Below are 19,474 nucleotides of genomic sequence, written 5' to 3'. Positions count from 1 at the left end.
GATGTCAACATTAACAATACTTGGGCTGACTTAAAAGAATTCAGCATCTTCAAAATCTTAAAAGTAAAGTCTTTAAAAGAAGATTTAAAACACATGTTTAAGAGATTCAGCATGGCTTAAGGTAACCTTCCTACCTAAGTTGCTGCAGTCTCCCAGCATTTTTATTTTTTTTTTTTTTTTTAAACTTCTACCTAACACATTATTTGGAATTTTACAGTTCTGGTAATAAGTATATGTGTTTAATTTTGTTCTTTGTTTTGACCTCTTTCCGAAGAGTCTCTAATTATTTGGATTACTGTGGACAGGTTATGTAGTCCTGGACAGGATTTCGCAGTACTTTCACAGTCCGTTGTACACACACCTACATCCAGTGCCAACATCTGACACTGGAAACAGATCAGAAATACATGTACACTTGATATCGAGACCCAGCTTAAAAAATAAAAAATAAGAAAGTGTCCATACTGCAACTGGCAAAGAGAGAAGAGAGACTGCATGCTAAAGGCTGCCAGCCCACATCAGCCCACCAGCTCACTAACTTCTGATGTACTCTATTATGGTGAACTTGATGACAGTCAGGTATGTACTTTTAAGCAATTAGCAAGAACACCACGGTAAAAGCAGTAAAATAAAAATATAATTATCTGTAAAGCATATTAGTTCATTTAAGTGTGGTATCATTTAGTGGTTTTGTGCAAAGCCTTTCACAGTATGTTTGTATTCATCCAAAACTACTGTAAATGGGCCAGCGCTCTTGGTATACTAAAAATTCCAGCTTGAATTAAGCCTTTATCCTGAGCAGTTGCATGCTCTCCCTTTTTTACTTCACATTTAGGAAGGCCCAGTCTTCAAGCTTATGACAACTTAAAAGCTGACATCTGAACTCCCCTATTGCTTAAGAAACAGTTATTTAAAAATAAGACTGAAGGTTCTTATCATGTAACACTCAAGAAAAAAAGCTCATCTTTAATTTTTGACTCATGTTAGAAAACAGCTTTCAAAATACTAGAAAATAAATAGGTACGTGTTCTTGCAGAAAGAACTTTTGTGAAGAGGAAAAACAGCCTTAGATTTTTGTAATTCAGGAATGCTAAACTTTTGGGAAGAAGTATCATACACAAGAGCATTTATGAACAACTATTTTCTGCTCCATATAGGGCTACTTCTGGAACACAGCAGGTAATTAGTTATCTATAAAAGATACAGTATGTATCTCACCTCCTCTTCACCTTCTTCACCTTCTTCAAACTGAAAAACAAACCCAAGATTTTTATTAGCTCTACTAATAGTAACATAAAATCTTCTGCAGTAATAGGTCTAACATATTCAAACACAGTAACTGAAACTAAGATGCTTCCAGAAGCAAAGATTTAACAACTCATAGCAAGCTGAATAATTATTTCCTGTTCCTAAGTAACAGGTATCTATTCAGGTTTTTTGTTATTCTCACGTAACTAATACGACACAGTAGTTTAATCAGATAAGAAGAATGTTTCTATCTACATGGTAACTAATAAACAAAATCGCTGACAGCATACATACGTTATCATCATCCTCTATAGCCTCCCCAGTGAAATAAAGCACAGCACGAGGGACTATCCTTTCACGGAAGAAGTGTCCGATTTCAAAATCTGCTGCTAAAGTAAACTCTGAATCTTCATCCTGTAAAGAAAGTCAGTTTGATTTTTCTATCAAAATGTGATGTGCTACAGAGGATCGAACAAAAGCATTTCGAAGTTTCAGGTTTGAGAAACATCACACTGTCATCAACATCAACCTTCAGGTCACACATACTGTCAGTATACTTAACTTCGTAACAATAAAAGAAATATTCTAAGTCAAAAGCCAGATTTGCAGAACAGATTTATTTTAAAAGTTTCCTACTTTGGATACACAGGCTACTGGCCTGCTGAAACACCTTCTATTAAAAAGGCTCATATAGAATTTGCTGGTTCTGGTCCCTGAAGTTACAGAACTGTTCAGAAAGCTTCAGATTGATTTTTTTTAAAAATCAGATACCAGCCACACAGTAGTAGAGAAAACAATGACCTCTTCCCAACAGTGATCATTATAGATGTGTTGGATCAGCAAGACACATAGCAGCAAAATGTCAATGGATTAGCTGGAGAAGTGAAGAGTATATTTCATTTTATCACTATGAAGCTCAGCTTTGTCAAAAGCAAAAATAACAATAAAAATACACAGTACATACTTAATAAAATAACCTGAATAGTCACTATAGAGGCGTCTAGCAAAAAAGGTATGTCTAGCAAAAAAGAGCTATCATGCAATTTCAGAAATGTAAACTTACCAATGACTCTCCATCACCAGACACTGCAAAAAGAAAACACAGTAAATTTAAGGAAAGTTTGCATAGTCTAGCCCACCTCAGTATTGAAAATGACAAAACATAGTATAAAGACCTTCTCATACCAAAGAACACTGGGTTTATGAAGTCTTCAGAAGCTAACTATTAAACCTTTAAAGACAATTCAGATTCACCTTAAGTTAAATTGCACTTGCACCAAAGCTGCCATTTTGACATCAAAGATTTTCGCACAGGAAATAGAAAGATGCGTTCAGAAGGCATGTAGATCACATTTCTCCCCTCAAAGATCAACACATTTTGTTTCTACATTAATGTTGTAATTACAGTTACTTTATTTTGCTAGACCACTATGAGCCTGCTCCTCTCCCTGAACATGGATGCTAACAAGTAGATTAACATTTTGTCATGAATTTGCAATTGTTGAGACGTGGCCTTGTACTGTAACCAGTAAGGAACAGGGTGGCGTTTATTTTGGTTTGTTAAAAAACAAGAACAACCCACAACACCAAAACCAACACCACCCAAATAAACCCCAACCAAAACCAGATTTCCCTCTTCTACTTAGGTGCCATGGTACTGTGATCCAACTATGAAAGTGATAATTTGGCTCAGTCTATTCAAGTTGAAAATGCCAGCAGATGCCATATTCTTATCTTTCTTACACAGCTACCTCCAGAGTTATGTCCTTTACATATTTTAAAAAAACAATGTAAAACCATGAGGTAAACAAACCTCCATCCCTTTCTGAAAGCAGCAACTACTTGTAACAAGAATAAAAAAAAAATTACAAAGTTGTTTAAGTTAAAGGACATGTCTGTACCAAACAAACTCCAACTTCGGAAATACTTATCACTTCTTTCTTATCCCCATGTACACAGGGATTTGCAGTGGTATTTAGAAGTGACAGGTAATACATAATAGCCCATGACTGAATCAAGAACTAATGTCCGTTTTGTTCAGTACGTCTCTGAAGTCCACAAAGTAAAACTGCTTCTTCCATCCGTGTTTAAAAAAAAAAAAAAAGAGTACAATGGGAGATGTATCAGGAAGAAATAACATTTTGGAATTTATCTGAATTTTTTTAAATGTGTGAGTACACACCTAATATTAGATAACTAGGAAAATTAAGAAGGTTATGTATCAAGCATTAGGGAACACCAATAAATCACAGAAGAAACCACAGGAATTTCCATTACTTAACACAAAGGTTTAAATGAAACCAATATGCTATAACTTGATCAACGCTGGAATAGATTTCTTTACATATTAAAAATCACAAATTGATGCACGGAGCCATCCTGTGGTAAAACAAGTCAACTTCTTTAGGAGATTCTTCTACATGAGACTCTTCCCATACTACGAATCCTGTCTACACAGCACACCTAATGGCCAAATTCTACAGAATAACGTCAGAATGAATTGATTCGTTCGGATGGGCTGCAGTTTGCTATCTTCCTCTAGTAAGAAGAAAGCATACAATGCAACAGCATAAACAGATTATAGGTTTAAGCTGTATAAATACAAATACATATAAATAAAACACAACGTATTTTAAGAATCCTACATTCTCGATTTCCAAGCTTACCCTTTATTGGGCTGAAGAAGTTAAAAAAAGAATCATTAGGTACTTGTTTAGTAATTGTCCGAACTGTGCCTCGACCCTTGTGTTTCTGTTTTTTCTTGATTGTTTTAACTGTAACATTTTTTCCTTTCTTCCAGTCAATAGTACACCTAGAGACAACATGCAGGAAACAGTATTTTAACACAAGACATCAGCAAAAATAAGGAACTGAGCATTAGAGCAACAAAGATCAAGGCAAAGATCGCTTACCATTCTTTAAAGCTAGTTTTACTCACACTGGCAACTTAATCTACTTGACAAGAGGTCAAATAGACCTACTGTAGTGCTAGAGACTATGTATATGTTGGACATATCAAATATTACCCTAAATGAAAAAGCTAAATAGTTTTTTCAGAATTTTTCTTCCAACAGTCAGACTAGTAGAAAACAATACGTTATGTCCCCTCACTACAGGTCAAAGCGGTATCCAGTTACCCTAAAAATAAATGCACAAAGAGTAGCCAAGAGGCGGCACATTTTAGCTCTCCAAAGAACAGCGCTGAGACTGACTTGGCAGTCGAGTACAGCAAGCTAGAAAGAGCTTACTTTTCAGTTCCCTTCTGCTACTGTGCAAACTGACACTTTTATCTCAATTAAGAGTCTTTCTCCATCCACCTGTAGTTTTACCCAAAACTGCACATGGCAAAGAATGAGTGGTGAACACAGCTAGTTCTCTTCTAATGGAAATAATGGTGTCACAGTAACCCTTAAGTGCCTCAAAATATCTTCTCCCATACATAAATCATCAAAGTCAAGAGTTTTATAGTTAACCTGTATAAAGTCACAGAAAAAATGTTTTCCTGCTCTACTTACTCCAGTATCTATAACCTTCATCAGGAAACATGAACCGAAATCAAACGTTTGACCTACCAGCAATTTTAGAAAGAGATTCCTCCTCTGTAAGACTTAAACAGAAAACATTTTGCTGGAATTAACTAAAGTTTTCTTCAAAATGCACTACCCTTTTACTTAGGCACAACTTTCACTGAACATTCGAGTAGACATTTTGCCTTGCTGTGTGTAAATACTCTATTCAAAAGCTAACATGTAGCACTAAAAGTCAAAAGGTTTTGAGGTTGCCAGGGTACCTTCAAGACAGCAAGTATCCGACATTCCTTAAGGGTTAAACAAAAAAAACTACACAACAAAAAAAATAACAAACCACAACAAAAAAAAAACCCTCAACCCCATCCTTGAAGGAGAGGCAAAAAGAAAAAAAAACCACAAAAAACAATCAAACACACCACACCAAGGAAGCTAAAAAAAGGGACAATAAGGTGCTCTGGTGTGACACTGAACATTGGTTACAGAGCAGAGATCACAGATTGGAAGAGAATGGGTTTGGTTAGACAGAATGAAAAAGTCTAACGTGGTGTCCAACTCACTAGACTTCCAGAACAGAGATGAGAATTCACCACCCCAATCTGTTTCTGAATATGTTTTGCCAAAAAAAAAAAATTAAAAAAATGCTGCATTCTGAGTTCATTTGGAAGCACACAGCCACAATTGCCAGAACTAAACTGCACGGCGAGTGCGTTCCAGCCTCAAAACAGGCTGAAAGAACAAGAGTCCAGCATACCCTGAGACTACTTATCAGACTGAGAACTGGGGCGGTCTATGAAATGTAACAAATGAAATGAATTTAACCAATTATCTGGAAGTAAAAGGCTTCTTACCTCATTAACAATCTACTAAGTTTGAAAGGTTTAAGATTTAAAATGTACACTACATTGAAATGGATCTATACCTATATATCTGTTATTTCTGCATGCTGAGCCTGAGAGCACCATCATCCCTAAAAAAAATCCCAGTTTTTAAGTCAGCAAAAGCTTTATTTTATCTTCATTGCCACAGTAAGAGAAAGCAGCATCTGGAAAATATGGACTATTACTTCAGAAGGTTTTTTGAATTTCAAGTTTTCCTTACCCCTCACAATCAACTATTTCAGGTCCTTCAAATGAAAAGGGATCTGTCTTGTCTGGCTCTGACTTCATCTTGTACGTTTTCGTCAGGACTGAATTAGAAAAGTAGTCGTTGGGCCCAAAGTGGAACTCTAATGAGAAAGACTGGAAGAAAGTTCCATTATAGTTTTGTTACCACTAATTTTTATCTTTGAAATAGTGAATCAGTAGAGTTACCTTAAATCACACTCTGAATACAGGAAAAAAAGTGAATTGATGGCAAACATATCTTTCAAACTACATCAGAAGGAAGAAGTGAAGAATGTTCAATTCTGAACACGCAAGAAGCTAGAGCAACCTTGGCCAATTTCAACATTCAAATTCTAAGCAGATAGTCTACTACATTTTGTTCACCTTTACACATAAAACTGCCGTCTTAAAAGCAACCACAGAAGTAAGTACTTTGAGAAAAGTCTTGGTTTAATTTTCTGTGGAAGCCTAGTCATCATCCCTGTTTTAACAGGATACAGCCTGAAGCAGGTGTTTCTGCTTACATTTGAGTTCACCCCTCCTCTGGTACCTGAAAATTGTTTGCAGAAATTCAGTTTCTTAATGGAAAACAAAAGGCTCCAGTTACAGAAACCCACAGCGTAAACAATGCATCACTTTTCAAATCTGCAAAGCTTTCAAAAACTGATTGCACAATGCTTTATGTGCCCACTTTGCACTCAGGATCAATTATGAACTACTTAAAAGTAAAACAAAATTCAAACTGCCTCGGAACAGGGGAATCAGGTTTACAGCAGCACTGCTTTAGTTACTTGAAGGATGAAAAAGTCTCCTTTGGCAGGTCAGTTCAACACCACAGAAGGGCTGAAAGTCAAAATCCCCAACATTACCATATCTACTGCACAGCCACAGCGTGCATAACAGTTACCTGTTATGCATGTTATTGCCAGGTTACTAACCTGGCAATATGTTGCAAGATCTAGACCTAGTGCATACGTAAAACAGATCTGCTAATTGCCAAAAACACTAGCCTTTCAGACCACGTGTTGCATAGCACATGGATATACTTCCCCAGGCACTCTTCAGACTCAGACCAGAAAATGGTCTGTCATCGCTCAAGTCTGTCTTGGCCTCCCCTCTTTTTAAACATCCACCATATGCAGACAGGATAAGTAACTCTTGGGACAGCAGCCTCTTTGTCAAAGACATTTATCTCTCACTCATCTCCCAAAGGCCCCTTAGTCTTTTCGCACCATCTCCTTTCTATGACCACATGAATCTCCTGTGACAGAAATCTGGAAAGATAGTGGTCAAGGAGTAATGGGGACTGGTGGCAACAGCAGACTTCCCAATTCACATGCTCACAGTTTCAGGAAGCCCCTGGGAAACAGATGTGTACTGGAATATCTGTACTGGCTTCACATAGCCTATTTCAGCTTTACTTCCTTCCATTTCAAAGCAATTCGAGATAGCCAGTATGGTTTAGAGGTTGTCTTCAGCTAAGGCAAGTCTCTCTGGCAAACATGCTCAGGGGATGAATTACTAACTTAGCTTACCCACTACCAGTGACTAACATTCACACCCAAATAATCCCACAAATTGTCACTGGGGTTATAAATACGTAGCCAGCGGCATTACTTAACATGCAGGATCCCAAGGACTAGCAAGACAAAAATTTCTGCAGAGACCGCATTTCAGTATTTCATTCCATACCCGATGACTAGGAGACAATAATAGAGACTTTAAGTTTCATAGACTTTTTGAAGAGTTACAATAACCTTTCCAGTAGTCTTCATTTGGATATCTTTGCTTTTGATATCAGCTTACCTTAGTAGCACGTATTTCTAGATTTCCCATATAGTATGAGACATTCTCATGAAGTTCAAAAAAAGAGAACTTACTTACTTTAAGCTACTTAAGTCAGACCCAGATGCGTTATCCACATTTGAATATGCTAGCTAAGGATCCTGATGTCCAAACAGACATGTTATATAAGTACAAATTATATTTATACAAATATATGCAAGTTTATTCACGTGATTATAAAAAAATAAAAGCAAATAGCAAGGGAATCGCTTACACTTCATGCAGATAAAGTTTATAAATACAGGCTATAGCAAACAGAACTTTGTGAGCACCATTACTATAGCCAAGTAAATTTACTTTTGGAGGACAGTAACTACAGTTAATCACTTTGTATCAACGGTAAATCAGAAAATTACTAACTATCACCTATGTCTTTTCATTGCAAAACCTAATCCCCAGCAGAATTAGTGTATTTATTACACAGCACTTATGTGAGCTTTTTACAGTACGAAGCTACCACTGCTGCAACAGTTTTCAATAGCCAGAGAATTTCAGGCAAGACAGTCACACACAACTGGACAACAGGTTTCACTCAAGTAGTTCAGAATGCATCCTTTTGTCTCCAAATACAGAAGGGACATGGAATTTGTCAGCCTTCCATTACTGGATTTCATGTAGCACTGGAATGGAACCTATTCACAGAAATATGCTGTCGAGAGGTTACGAACAGTGCAAGACAAGGTAATTGGTGTTTTAAGAGCAGTTCTTCAACCTAAGGTACTGTAAAACAAAGCTGAATGAGAACACAAAAATGCTGTAGACAACAACAACTATTCCCAAATCATCCAAATGCCACTGAATAGATAAGCTTCAAGATAAAAAAATCCCCACCAACTTCTAAGACGACTTCACCTTGTGCTTAAACAATTTGTTTTCTTCATAAAATTCATATCCCCTCCTTCAGCCACAGCAATATTTAGGAACTTAATTCCCAATTTTAACTCTGTCCATACTACTCCCATTGCCTATTATCAGCTCAAGTTTTTTTGTTACCAATAGGAGAAAGATGAGGACTGAAAAAACAAAAACTTTGCTTCATCTGTTTTAACCTTTAAAAGGTACTTTAAGAGAGTCCTTCCATCTTTCTTACGTGAATCTTCAATGAAATATTTTTTGCATTTATTTTAGACTTTGTCAGAAGACTACAACTCCGTAAGACAAAATAAAAACCACCAGATGTAGGCTAAAAGGCACAAGGATGATGTTTAAAGAAAGGATCTTTCTCCCTGTCTTGCCCTCAAAAGGAGTTCAAGGAATAAATATAGTCTGCGTGAATTAGATAAGCAACAGAACAACTTCTTTTCAAAGACAGTACCTGTTTCTGTACGCTTAACTTAAACAAGAAAATTTCCAAAAAAAAAAAGGCAAAATTGTACTTTAAAAATCACTCATTAGGTACACTTTTAAAAGACCACCTAATAAATTTTTCTATCCTTTTCAATAGGCACAGTACCAATCATCATGTTTTTTGATTAATATTATGAAGTCACATCTCTTTTGCGAAATATTTGATATAGTAAGTAGCACCCAGACTTTTTTCCACAATTAATTTTCAAGTGAACCAAAAGCAGCCATGTAATTTTCTTAGTACGAGTAGCTAATTAGGAATTTGAGAGAGAAAGAAAGTGAAAACAAGACAGAATTGAGCCAGAATTGGCATCTAGAAACTACAATGATGTCAGAGGTATCCAGGCTAAGGATGAAAGAGCACAGGGTCAGGAAAGCTGAAGTCTTTAACAGGCAAAGCATGAAGATATTAGCCTAGAAAGAAACCCCCCCAAACACATTCCAGCTGAAGAGAACGGAATCAAAGTTTTGAAATGCTGTTCACTTCACTACTACAATCTGTATGAGAAACAGAAAACTCACCATAGGTTGTCCAGGTTCAGAAAACTTAACTTTAATATCCTGCAGATGTTTCAATATTGGTTCATCATATTCCTTAAAAAAAAAAAAAAAGGAAATGCCTATTCAGCAGGCAATATTTAGAAGAACAAAATTTTAACCTAGCTTGCTTGTTCAACCTGTTCTTAAGAGAACCAAACCTTGTAATCATTTGACAATTTCAGCTAAAGTTCAGATTTGGATCTAAATTTCTTGATCGTAGTTCCAAATACCACATGTAAAATTCTCAATTGTTAGGCCTCCTCTTCAGTAAATAAAGCTGCTACAATGCTAGGCTGCATGACCATTACTGAAAATAAAATAACTTCATTCAGGATATTTATTGCTGGTGAGATTCATAGGAAGACAGGCTTCAGGGAAGTCTTCCTTAACAGCACTAAAAGCAATTGATATAACTGAGGGCAAAACTACATACAGCACTTCAGACAAATTCTACCAATCCATGGGTATGCTTATAATATCCTTGCAATAATAAATCCTTTATGGACCATAGGCAGTCCATAAGCAGTACATAAGCTTGCTTTTTAGTATCTACAAAGGTTGTTACAAGATCATTTCTTGAACAATCCACACAGTGTTTAGCAGTTTGAGTCAGCTGTTCTACTTGTCCACCACTAGCCTTCCAAGCATCTTCAGGAATAATATTAAGAATTATGAGGACTCAAAGATTTGGTGTGTCACACACATTCCACAAGCACTCTCTATTAAATGGAAAAAGTACCAATTCATTTAACACGTCAGAAGTTATTCTTTTCACAGGAGAGACTTACTTGTACTAATTCACTTAGCATATCTACGTTCCTAAAGATAGTAAACCAGAAGTCCGGAATTCCTTTGACATTTGTCTCTTCTCCTTCCGCTTTTTCTTCTATTACTACTACATTTTTCAGGTCTCCCTGTGAAACAAATACAGAAACGTTTAAGAAATGAAATCACAGCTTCTAAATATATTGCCATCTCTGAAGCTGTGTTTAAGGCACATTCAAAATTTACACTGTTTTTTCCCCCTCACTAAATGAAGTTAAGAGACACAGGATTTATTTACACAACTAAACATATATACTTTTCATTCAGATTTACATTCAACTCATTTGGAATTCTTCTGTACAAAAATTAACCAGACCGAGTGACAGTTTCGCTGACTTGACAAACAGAAATAATAAAAACCCCCACATTTCTATCTTTCTACAAACAGAAAAAACATAAATACGTTTCTGTTTTTCTATTCATCTTATTCCTGTAGCTTCATGTGCCATTTACAGTGTTTCATTTAAAAATTTCAAATTTAACTTTGTCTCCCGAAACACAGCTTTAGCTTCCCAATTTTGCAGAATACTTGGTAGAGTTGTTTTTCATGGTTTTTTTTCATTATTACATTGTTTTCAATTATTAATTTTTTGTGATACAAGATTGCCTATGCATAACTGATGTCAAACGTTACAAAAAAAGAATGACTAAGCCACTTCTCCATCCCCCCAGAAAACAGGAAATTCACGGTCTGAATTAGTTGTATTGCACCTTTCCTTTTACACCACTAGAGAGCAGCAAATACGTAAGATCTTCTGAACAGCAGCTACTTGGGTTATGACTAGCCAAGAATATGAAGAAGCAGTTTACTTGCCATTTAGACATGTTTCTGATCTTACAGTTGCATGGAACACGGCCCTGTCAATGCTGTATTTACACAAAGCCTAACAAACCTTTCTTGCTTATGCGCAGTGTACTGTGTCATGCTAATCTCATGAGATCAGTAAAAACAAAGAGAACAATTCCCTTTGTATACAGAACAGCATCCAAAGGAAACTGAAGGAAGGTGGGACAAGGAAAAAATTCAAAGAAAACCTGACAGAACAGCAAACACAGCATTGTAAGTAGGTCACTTCAAGAAAAAGCAGCAAGCCATGAGTATACACCTCCAAAAATGATGACAGGAGAATAAAAGGCAGCCTACAGATCTTATTATCCCTCCTAAATCTAGGTAGCTCCTACTCAATAGGCAAGTAATAATCCACTACCCAGCACACACTTTATTAGGTAAATTCCATTTTATGACTAGGTGACATCTGTGTATCTATTCTGTATTTATGAAAATGAAAGCTAGTTATGTCCCCCAAAATAAAGGGGACAGGCAGACAAACAGCCAGCCTTCTATTATCTTGGGGTATCATGTAGCACTGGAATGGAACCCATTATCAGACAGATACTGTTAAAAGGTTACGAACAGTGCAAAGGCAACTTTTCAATTCACTCAAGTTACAAAATTGAAAAAAGGCTAAACTAAAAGTTTAAAAGCTTTCACTGGACATTAACTATATTCATCACAATAACACATTACTGATAAAACCTTTATTTACAGAAGATGAGTCTTTCAATGGAAAACACCGTACAGGAATAAATTCTGAAAGATCTGATTTATCTGTAGTTCACTTCTCAACTTGTACTCACAGCTAGTTTTTCTTCTTCCTCATTTTCACTGTGCCACTCTGACTCTGCATCTGTGGGTTCAGCTTCCCCATTAATAAATTCTCTTCTCTGTGTTAAAAGAAAAACAACGTAATTGAAACATAAAGTGACATACACGCAAACAGAACTGACTCAGCTAGAAGGAAACAAAGTTTATACACATAGTCTTCCCACCTTATCAAAAAGGGGTTGATAGAGTGCTGCATATTTTCTCTCTAAATCGTGTACTTCTTCATAGAATTTAGCTTCTATATGGGCACATTTCACCTGCAGCTGTTTCAAGGCATCAATTCTTCTTTTCACTGCTTTTGGTAAACTAAAAAACAAAAGAATTCTCATAAGGTTAAAAGGTAGTTGCCTCAGCATTATTTAACTTATCACTGTGACATAGGCTGCTTATAACTAAATGCAATTTTTATAGAAAAAGTTCGTGTCAAACATACATATTTCTTCAAAACATGTTTCAAAAAGTTGAAGGAATCCTCTCCTATTCAAGCTGCTCTCAAAGGTGTTATCTTCTGTTCCATTCCCTGGGTCCACCACCCTCCCAGTGTAGTTCAAAGATCTGAAATTAATACCTTTGCTTACACCTAAACTTTGAGATTTGAGTTGTGTGGATCCATCTACGAAAAATAAGAACTGTGCATTCTACAGGGACAAGTTTTGATTCATGGACGATACTCAGAAAAGTACACACTGCCCATCTGTACTTTAAATCATTAAGCATTTATACATATTCAGGTAAAAAAAAACTTTTTATAGTATTTATATTTAGTTTTAAAAGAGGTCTACCAGATATTCCTACTAAAGGATAAAAGCACGAATATGTACTAAAGGCAAATTTTTAAAGTTTAAATCTACTCTACAGTTAACATAAAACTAAGCTTCAAACTAAGGATTTACAAGTCCTCAACTTTCCACTACATCCTGGACAGCAACCTTATAGAAATAATCAGTCAATGCAGCACATATTCTGACAGAATAAGGGCCACAGAAGGAAACAAAGGGGGGCAAGAGGAGTTGTTTCTAACCAAAGTAATAATCACCAAGGAAAATACTGAACTGGACAAAGTTCTGTTTGAAATTTTGTGTGAACTAAAACTTGACTCTTCCTTCCTGAGGTAGGGCACTATGAATCACAGCAAGTAAACCATTTTTCTCAGTGAATCATTTGTTCCAATTTCCTACCTTAATTATATAGTAATAACATTCTATTATGCTTTCAGTATTTCAAGAATTTTATTATGCCCTATACTTACGTTTCAATGTAACTTGAAGGAGTAAGCGCTGTATTGTCAAGACGTTCCTGTAGAGCTGCCAAGACCTGTGGATTTTGCATCACTTGGTCTGCTAGCTTTTCTATGAAGACAGAAACCCACTTGTAAAATAAGTCTGAATATACTTATAGCACTTTTGTCATACTGTGCATCTCACAGCAGTCACAAAAATACTCACTATTTTCCAAATCCCAAATACCACCACTATAGTTAATTAGTAGCTCAAGCAAAATTACTTCAGGATCAGATTTCAGAAAGATAAAATCGGACAATGACAGAAAACACATCTTTCTCTTTGCAAATATATCAGATCTTTGCTTTTAGAAGCAAGTGGTACATTGATGACATAAGCAAATATCCTGTCTTAGTGCAAACCAGGAGTTTCTCTAGCCTCCCTCTATACTAGCTGTAGCTCATAAGCCACATAAAAATTTGCAAGAGAACCACTGAATTATACTTCCAAGACATTAGTAGAAGTGTTTTCCAGTTAGTCTGACTCTTGGAAAAAAAATGAAAGGACAAACACTTTGTGTATTCTACAACAAAGCAGCATAGCACTACAACCATTTCCTTGACAACTACTAATTTTTCACATCAAGACGTTTTTACAGTCTGTAAGACTCCTTAGTCATCACAAGAGTTCACAGAAGACTTTTTTAAAAGATGTCAGAACTAAAATGCTTCTGGTTAAGAGTTAAAAATCCTTACTAAAAACTGCACAGGTGGTCATAGTGGAAAGACATTAGCCTCTCAAATCTTTCCATTCTTTCTCACTGCTCTTCTCTCCAGACATTAAAAACAAAATATAAATAGTGTGCATATCGCACACTAACTTCATGAAGCCTTTATATAGGTGGGTTTGTGTATTGTTTTTTTATTTATTTTGTTGTTTGTTTGGGAGTGGTGGTGGTGGTTGTTTTTTCATAATCCAACTTGATCTAAGAATTATTCAGTGGCATCTACCAGTTTATATGTGACTTCCCACTGTTGGTCGACAAAGGCTTTCTTAAAAAAAAAAAAGTAACTGAGACCTAAAGAACATTCAATGACCACATACATGAAAGCCATTTCACTGTAACTTAGAAATTTGAGCATTCAAGTTAATAGCAATGGAACTGCAGTTTTTCTGCATGCAGAAACATTAATTTGAAAAGCATTATTCAGCAGTAATCTGTAGACCACCCAAATGAAGAATAAAGGCCTCAAGAGTATATATTATAAAGATGTATTTTTCTACAAACAAGACAGTAAAGAACTAGTATACATACAGGACTGCTAATTTTAATAATTACGCTGATAAAGATTACATGTTGTTAACAGCTAGTCTATACAGGCCTTATTGCAAGCGTCTACTGTGTTATTTCATGTAATAGTGAAGCACAACATATGCAAAAATATTATCACATAGCCTTTATTTTGCTCTTGGCTGTGATAAACAGGGAAAACACCCAAGAGTGAAGAGTTAGTCTAGAAACCGTTGCTTTGCTTTCAATAGTGAACACACCTGTAGTTTTTACTGTAAAGGTTTTGGAACTGTAGATAAAGAAGCTTCAATAAACAAGGCAATAGGTTTATTCCACCGTTGTAATGTCACCTACTACTATGTTGTTCTTACCTTTTTTGTCGCTTCCATTTTTAGCGGCCTCCACAGAATCTGAAGCATTATCTTCTGCTTTACTAGAACAATTAAAAGTGTAACATATTAAGAAAGGCATCGCCTTACAAAAGTGTTAACACTTGAGAACAAAAGTATTCTGAATTTTCAGTGTTTACTACAGGACAAGCTTTATAAACAAGTATGCCACTAAAGGACACGTATTTTACGTCTTCAAGGTTCTAAAACTTAAAAGTTTGGATATGGAACTAGTTCTCCTAAGATGAACAGGACGCAAAAGAAAGGCAAAAAAAATCCCCAAAGCCCCTCAAACCAAAATAAAACAGAAAAACCCCATACCAAAAAACACCAACAGATAAATTAATCTCATTAAGTAAATGGCTGGCCTTTCATCCATACTGGGTCGCTCTGGACAGGAAAATGTTATTACTCACAAGTGAAAATACAAGAAATCCTTTTAGTGTAAGTGATGAAGAAAAACATGAGAAAGGATATAGGTAAGAAAGGAAGATAAATGAGAGAAGCTCTTTGTTTCAGATGTCTATATCAAGTTGTTTTCATTAACAGCAAAAACGTTTGCTTCTGCTCTAAAAAGAGATGTCCCTGTCCTCTCCATATCCCTGCCGCAATGCCTTCTTCCATCACACTTCCTGTGCTGGAGAGAGGGCCCAGAATGAGTCAACAGCCAGCAAGCATTCCCTGTGTTCCCTGCCAGTTTATAGGTTGCAAAATACAGATTGGGTATTGCTGAAATTAACCCTATCTCGGACACAAAGGAGAAAACGCTATCACACATGCAAATGAGTATTATTAGTTACCAGATAGACTAGCTTATCCAGCTTACCCTGGTGCACTGCAAGCCTTGAAAGGCTAGCATCATGTATGTATTTATACCAGTTTAATACTGTTACTTGTTCCAAAATTGCTATAAAAACTAGAAAATAAAACAGTGCCTTTTGCATGCTTTAATCATACAGATCAGAAAAACACTGAGGATCAGTGTTTTCTTCAAGTCTTTAGAACATTTAAATATGAACACTGAAAACCAAATCAAGAGAACACAAATCATGTTAACCCAAGAACAAAGTAATTCTGTATTCAATACACTATAATCTCAGCTTCTCCTGTACCAAATGAGTGTTATGGCCTTGCTGTAAGGACACACAGTCTAGGTAGGCAAAATATTACCATTTCATTCTTATCCAAGTTTGGTAATCCATTTTTCATAGGTAAAAAAATACTTTCCCACAGAAGACTAGACATGCAGTCGGCTCTAACAATCTTGATTTAATTTTAAGAAAACAGTCCAACATACCTGTTATCTGCCATCTGTGTGCCTGTATCCACCTGCAAGTTGAAATACAGTGTTTAAAAATATTTTAATGGTAATTGGTTTACCTCAATAGAAGATGAAGACAGAACAAGCCATTGTTTAAAACCTCAATATAAATTAACAGCTGCTGGTTTTGCTAAGAAATTCATCATGCATAATCTCTTGCAGTAAAGTAAACAGCTTCCATAATAACCAATAAAAACTGGAACTTGCTCATGGTTTTTAAACAGTCTGTTAGGTGCTTTCATCTAACCCTTTTTAAACTTCCTTTTTTTCCTGTTAAGTATTCCAGATGTTAATCAATTTCTACCAGATAATAAGTCTTCAGTCTGAAGACAAGCGTCACAGTTTCTTAGACTAGCTCTGCATTCTATTAAAAAAATAAAATACCATGCCAAAGAATACAGAAATATATTATTTTCTACTTCTTAGACAGTATCACAGTAAATAATGATCTTTAATCTCTGCATATACTATATTACTATGTCTGATCTGAAAACAATGAAAGCTCAAATGAATTACAACAACTTCAGAATGACTTTTTTCTTATGTCACCGGAGCAGAAAAACATGCCTCACCTGTCTGGCTAATCAGGGCTATTTTTGTGAATCACTGATTTTGCTGCACTACACTGAATGACAACCTAGAACTGCTGCTAGATAAAGAGAAACAAAACACTGAAGGCAAGAAAATGATTTACCAGGAGAAAGGTTTTTAACATCTATGAAGGCAGAATCCTCTATATAAAGATTTGCCTTGAATTTATTTATTGGGAGTGAGAAAAAGAGGAAACACAGAAGTTAAAGTCTTTGATACTAGCAATGACTGGAAACAACTTTAGCACAGCTACCGCAGCCCCCAAGGTCTAAATTACCCCTCCTGAGAAACCAGAGGAAGCCAGATTGCCTAACTTATTTTGCTGTTACTTCCTTACTGGGGTGAAATATCCAAGCCTGTACATCTATTTTAGTAATACAGGTCAAGTTTTTTTCCCCCTATTCTAAACAGTTCATCACAAATCAAAGTAATCACTACATATCATACAGAAACATAGCTGATATTTTCCACTATTGAGCTTTCAAGAAAGCAGATGTTAGTCTGCAAATCAAATTTAGAATAAAAAAATACCTTCCATCATTCATAAGAGTCAACAGGTCTGATTTCTTAGATTCTATAGGGCCAAGCAGGCTCATCCTTAGCCCAGCTTCCAATACGCAGCTAACAAAGAACCACCTAAGTGCTAATGACATCTTGAGCGGCTGCCAGAGCAGAGGGCCCAGAGATTGCATCTACTCTGCCATCTGGAAAATGCTGATTCCTGCTCTAAGCTAGAAAAGCAACACTTTCACAGCCACATAAATAGAGTTGAAAAGCTTTGCTCATTTACAGAAATACTCAGAGTACACTTTAGATTATTCCAGAGGAAGTAAAGCTGCTTAACATCTATGAAAAAAAGCATACGAGCCCACCCTATGGATTAAGTCTAGGAACAAACAAAAGGGGCTTCTTGTAGACCATGTCTATTTCAGCAACCCAGGCACATTCATTTGCAAACACTTATTCTTTCCTTAAGCATAAGAAGAGAAAGTGGCAATGCCAGCAACCATCTGCTAGAGTAAAACAGAATTTTACTATCTTACAGCTGAAGTAAAGGAGCATACACAAGTCTTTCCTTCCATAGAGACAGAAGGCAGTAAAAAAAGAGATACAATTAAAAAGGTAAGACATAGCAAAGTGACCCAATACCAGAGTTCAGCCAACAAGTTATATGATCCTCGTCACTATTCGAGGAAGCAATAGTAAGCAACTAAAAATGTAGCCTCGCATTACTTAAAAATTAGCCTCAAAGACTCGTCTCTTCCAAGCTAGGCCCAGTGACAGAGCTAATGGAAAAAATCCACTACACATACGAATTCTTCTGCTCAGTTGTTTGTGCTGTATTTCCTGCAGGGAACTACATCTCATTCCATCTTCATTTGTATTCGGAAAACATGGAATAGAGTTCCCGTAACTCAAATAATTTTTTAAATAGCAGCTGAATTAATCTCCACTGGGACAGACATGAATTGGGCATGTTCCGACAAAAGCCATTCACCTAAGTAACAAGAAACAACAACAACAAAGAGGCACCATTCCCTGCTGCAAATACATACTTTAAGTCTTGTTTCGTTCCTCAAAGTTGTTCCTTCGGTAACTAAAAAGTAAAAAGAAGTATATAAATAAATAATTAGAAGCAGCTTTCTTACAAAACAGCTTGTGATTCCCAGTTGCATTACGGCTGTCTTTTAACGACTTAGCTGTTGCAGAGTTACTAACAAAACTGTTTGGTAAAAGCTGCTAAGGGCAGGGGAGGGGAGAGCAAAGTGATTTTAGAGAGAAAAGTTAAATGTGCACCTAGTTGAAAAAGTACAATGGCAAAGCACTGAGCCTTCAAATTTAAGGCTATCAGAACTCCAAGAAAACAATAGTGTAAGGTATTGTTATTACCACTACCACCACCAATAAGAGGCCAAATTCATATCTTGTTTCTTCTGGACAGTTCAGTGTTTTCAAATAACTAATGCAGACATGAAGCTTTGGGGAAAGAGGGGACTACATCAACCACTTGTCCTACAAAGTAGGCTGCTGCAATTTGTCCAGCATAGATGTCACACACTATTAGTCACTTAAAACAGCAGGGAACAGTAAACTTGAAGCATGCTAAGAGCGTAAAAGCTCATTATAAGGACAAGCAATACCCTGACGGATACAATTTTAAAAGAAAAATCTGTACATTTAATGGCAAGACATATTCATAAATACAAGTATACAGAGAATAAACGTCCTCTGCTAAAAAAGCCTATGTCTCATACAAACCTTCTAAACACAACTAGAATACAAAGCAGGAAACTTCTACCCACAACTGTTACTGTTTTTTGCAACTACAACAAATCAGAAGGGAAAGTTATGACTTCCGTTTTAGAGCTGCTGGGTTGCAACCCTGTGGGAAGATACAAACATAATAGTCTGATACGTTTTGTAAGGAAAATTAGAAGCAATAATGAAAAAAACAGCCAAGAGGAAGGAACTCATTAACCTGTTCCACAAGCCCTGAACATTAGCAATACTTCACACCTTGGAAGTTTTCTTGAGGGAACACTATTTTGCTTAGAAAT

General features: G+C 36.2%; 1 protein-coding gene and 2 non-coding genes across 7 annotated transcripts in view; all 3 read right to left on the bottom strand.

Annotated features, from left to right (window-relative positions):
* Positions 1–19,474, bottom strand: part of NAP1L4 (nucleosome assembly protein 1 like 4) — a 28,671-nt gene that overhangs the window by 8,271 nt on the left and 926 nt on the right. For 4 of the 5 annotated variants that reach the window (XR_008465891.1, XR_008465892.1, XM_054198126.1 and 1 more), the window contains exons 2-13: positions 16,302–16,333; positions 14,987–15,048; positions 13,354–13,453; positions 12,269–12,410; positions 12,077–12,163; positions 10,402–10,527; positions 9,596–9,667; positions 5,877–6,016; positions 3,915–4,060; positions 2,312–2,334; positions 1,543–1,662; positions 1,219–1,248 (exon numbers count right to left, since the gene is read on the bottom strand). Coding sequence is in view for 3 of the 5 variants with exons in the window: in XM_054198126.1 (XP_054054101.1) it covers positions 1,219–1,248; positions 1,543–1,662; positions 2,312–2,334; positions 3,915–4,060; positions 5,877–6,016; positions 9,596–9,667; positions 10,402–10,527; positions 12,077–12,163; positions 12,269–12,410; positions 13,354–13,453; positions 14,987–15,048; positions 16,302–16,333 (1,080 nt within the window). In the remaining 2 variants the exon portion in view is untranslated. Of the gene's footprint in view, positions 1–1,218; positions 1,249–1,542; positions 1,663–2,311; positions 2,335–3,914; positions 4,061–5,876; positions 6,017–9,595; positions 9,668–10,401; positions 10,528–12,076; positions 12,164–12,268; positions 12,411–13,353; positions 13,454–14,986; positions 15,049–16,301; positions 16,334–18,472; positions 18,514–19,474 lie in introns of all 5 variants that reach the window. The other variant, XM_054198127.1, reaches the window with a different exon arrangement.
* LOC128909697 (small nucleolar RNA SNORA54) lies at positions 8,281–8,401 on the bottom strand. Its single transcript, XR_008466472.1, has one exon. It is a non-coding gene; the product is annotated as a small nucleolar RNA SNORA54 (small nucleolar RNA).
* Positions 11,733–11,860, bottom strand: LOC128909696 (small nucleolar RNA SNORA54). Its single transcript, XR_008466471.1, has one exon. It is a non-coding gene; the product is annotated as a small nucleolar RNA SNORA54 (small nucleolar RNA).

This window comes from Rissa tridactyla, chromosome 4, assembly GCF_028500815.1.
Source record: "Rissa tridactyla isolate bRisTri1 chromosome 4, bRisTri1.patW.cur.20221130, whole genome shotgun sequence".
NCBI classification, from domain to species: domain Eukaryota; kingdom Metazoa; phylum Chordata; class Aves; order Charadriiformes; family Laridae; genus Rissa; species Rissa tridactyla.
This window is presented reverse-complemented; position numbering and strand designations above follow the sequence as displayed.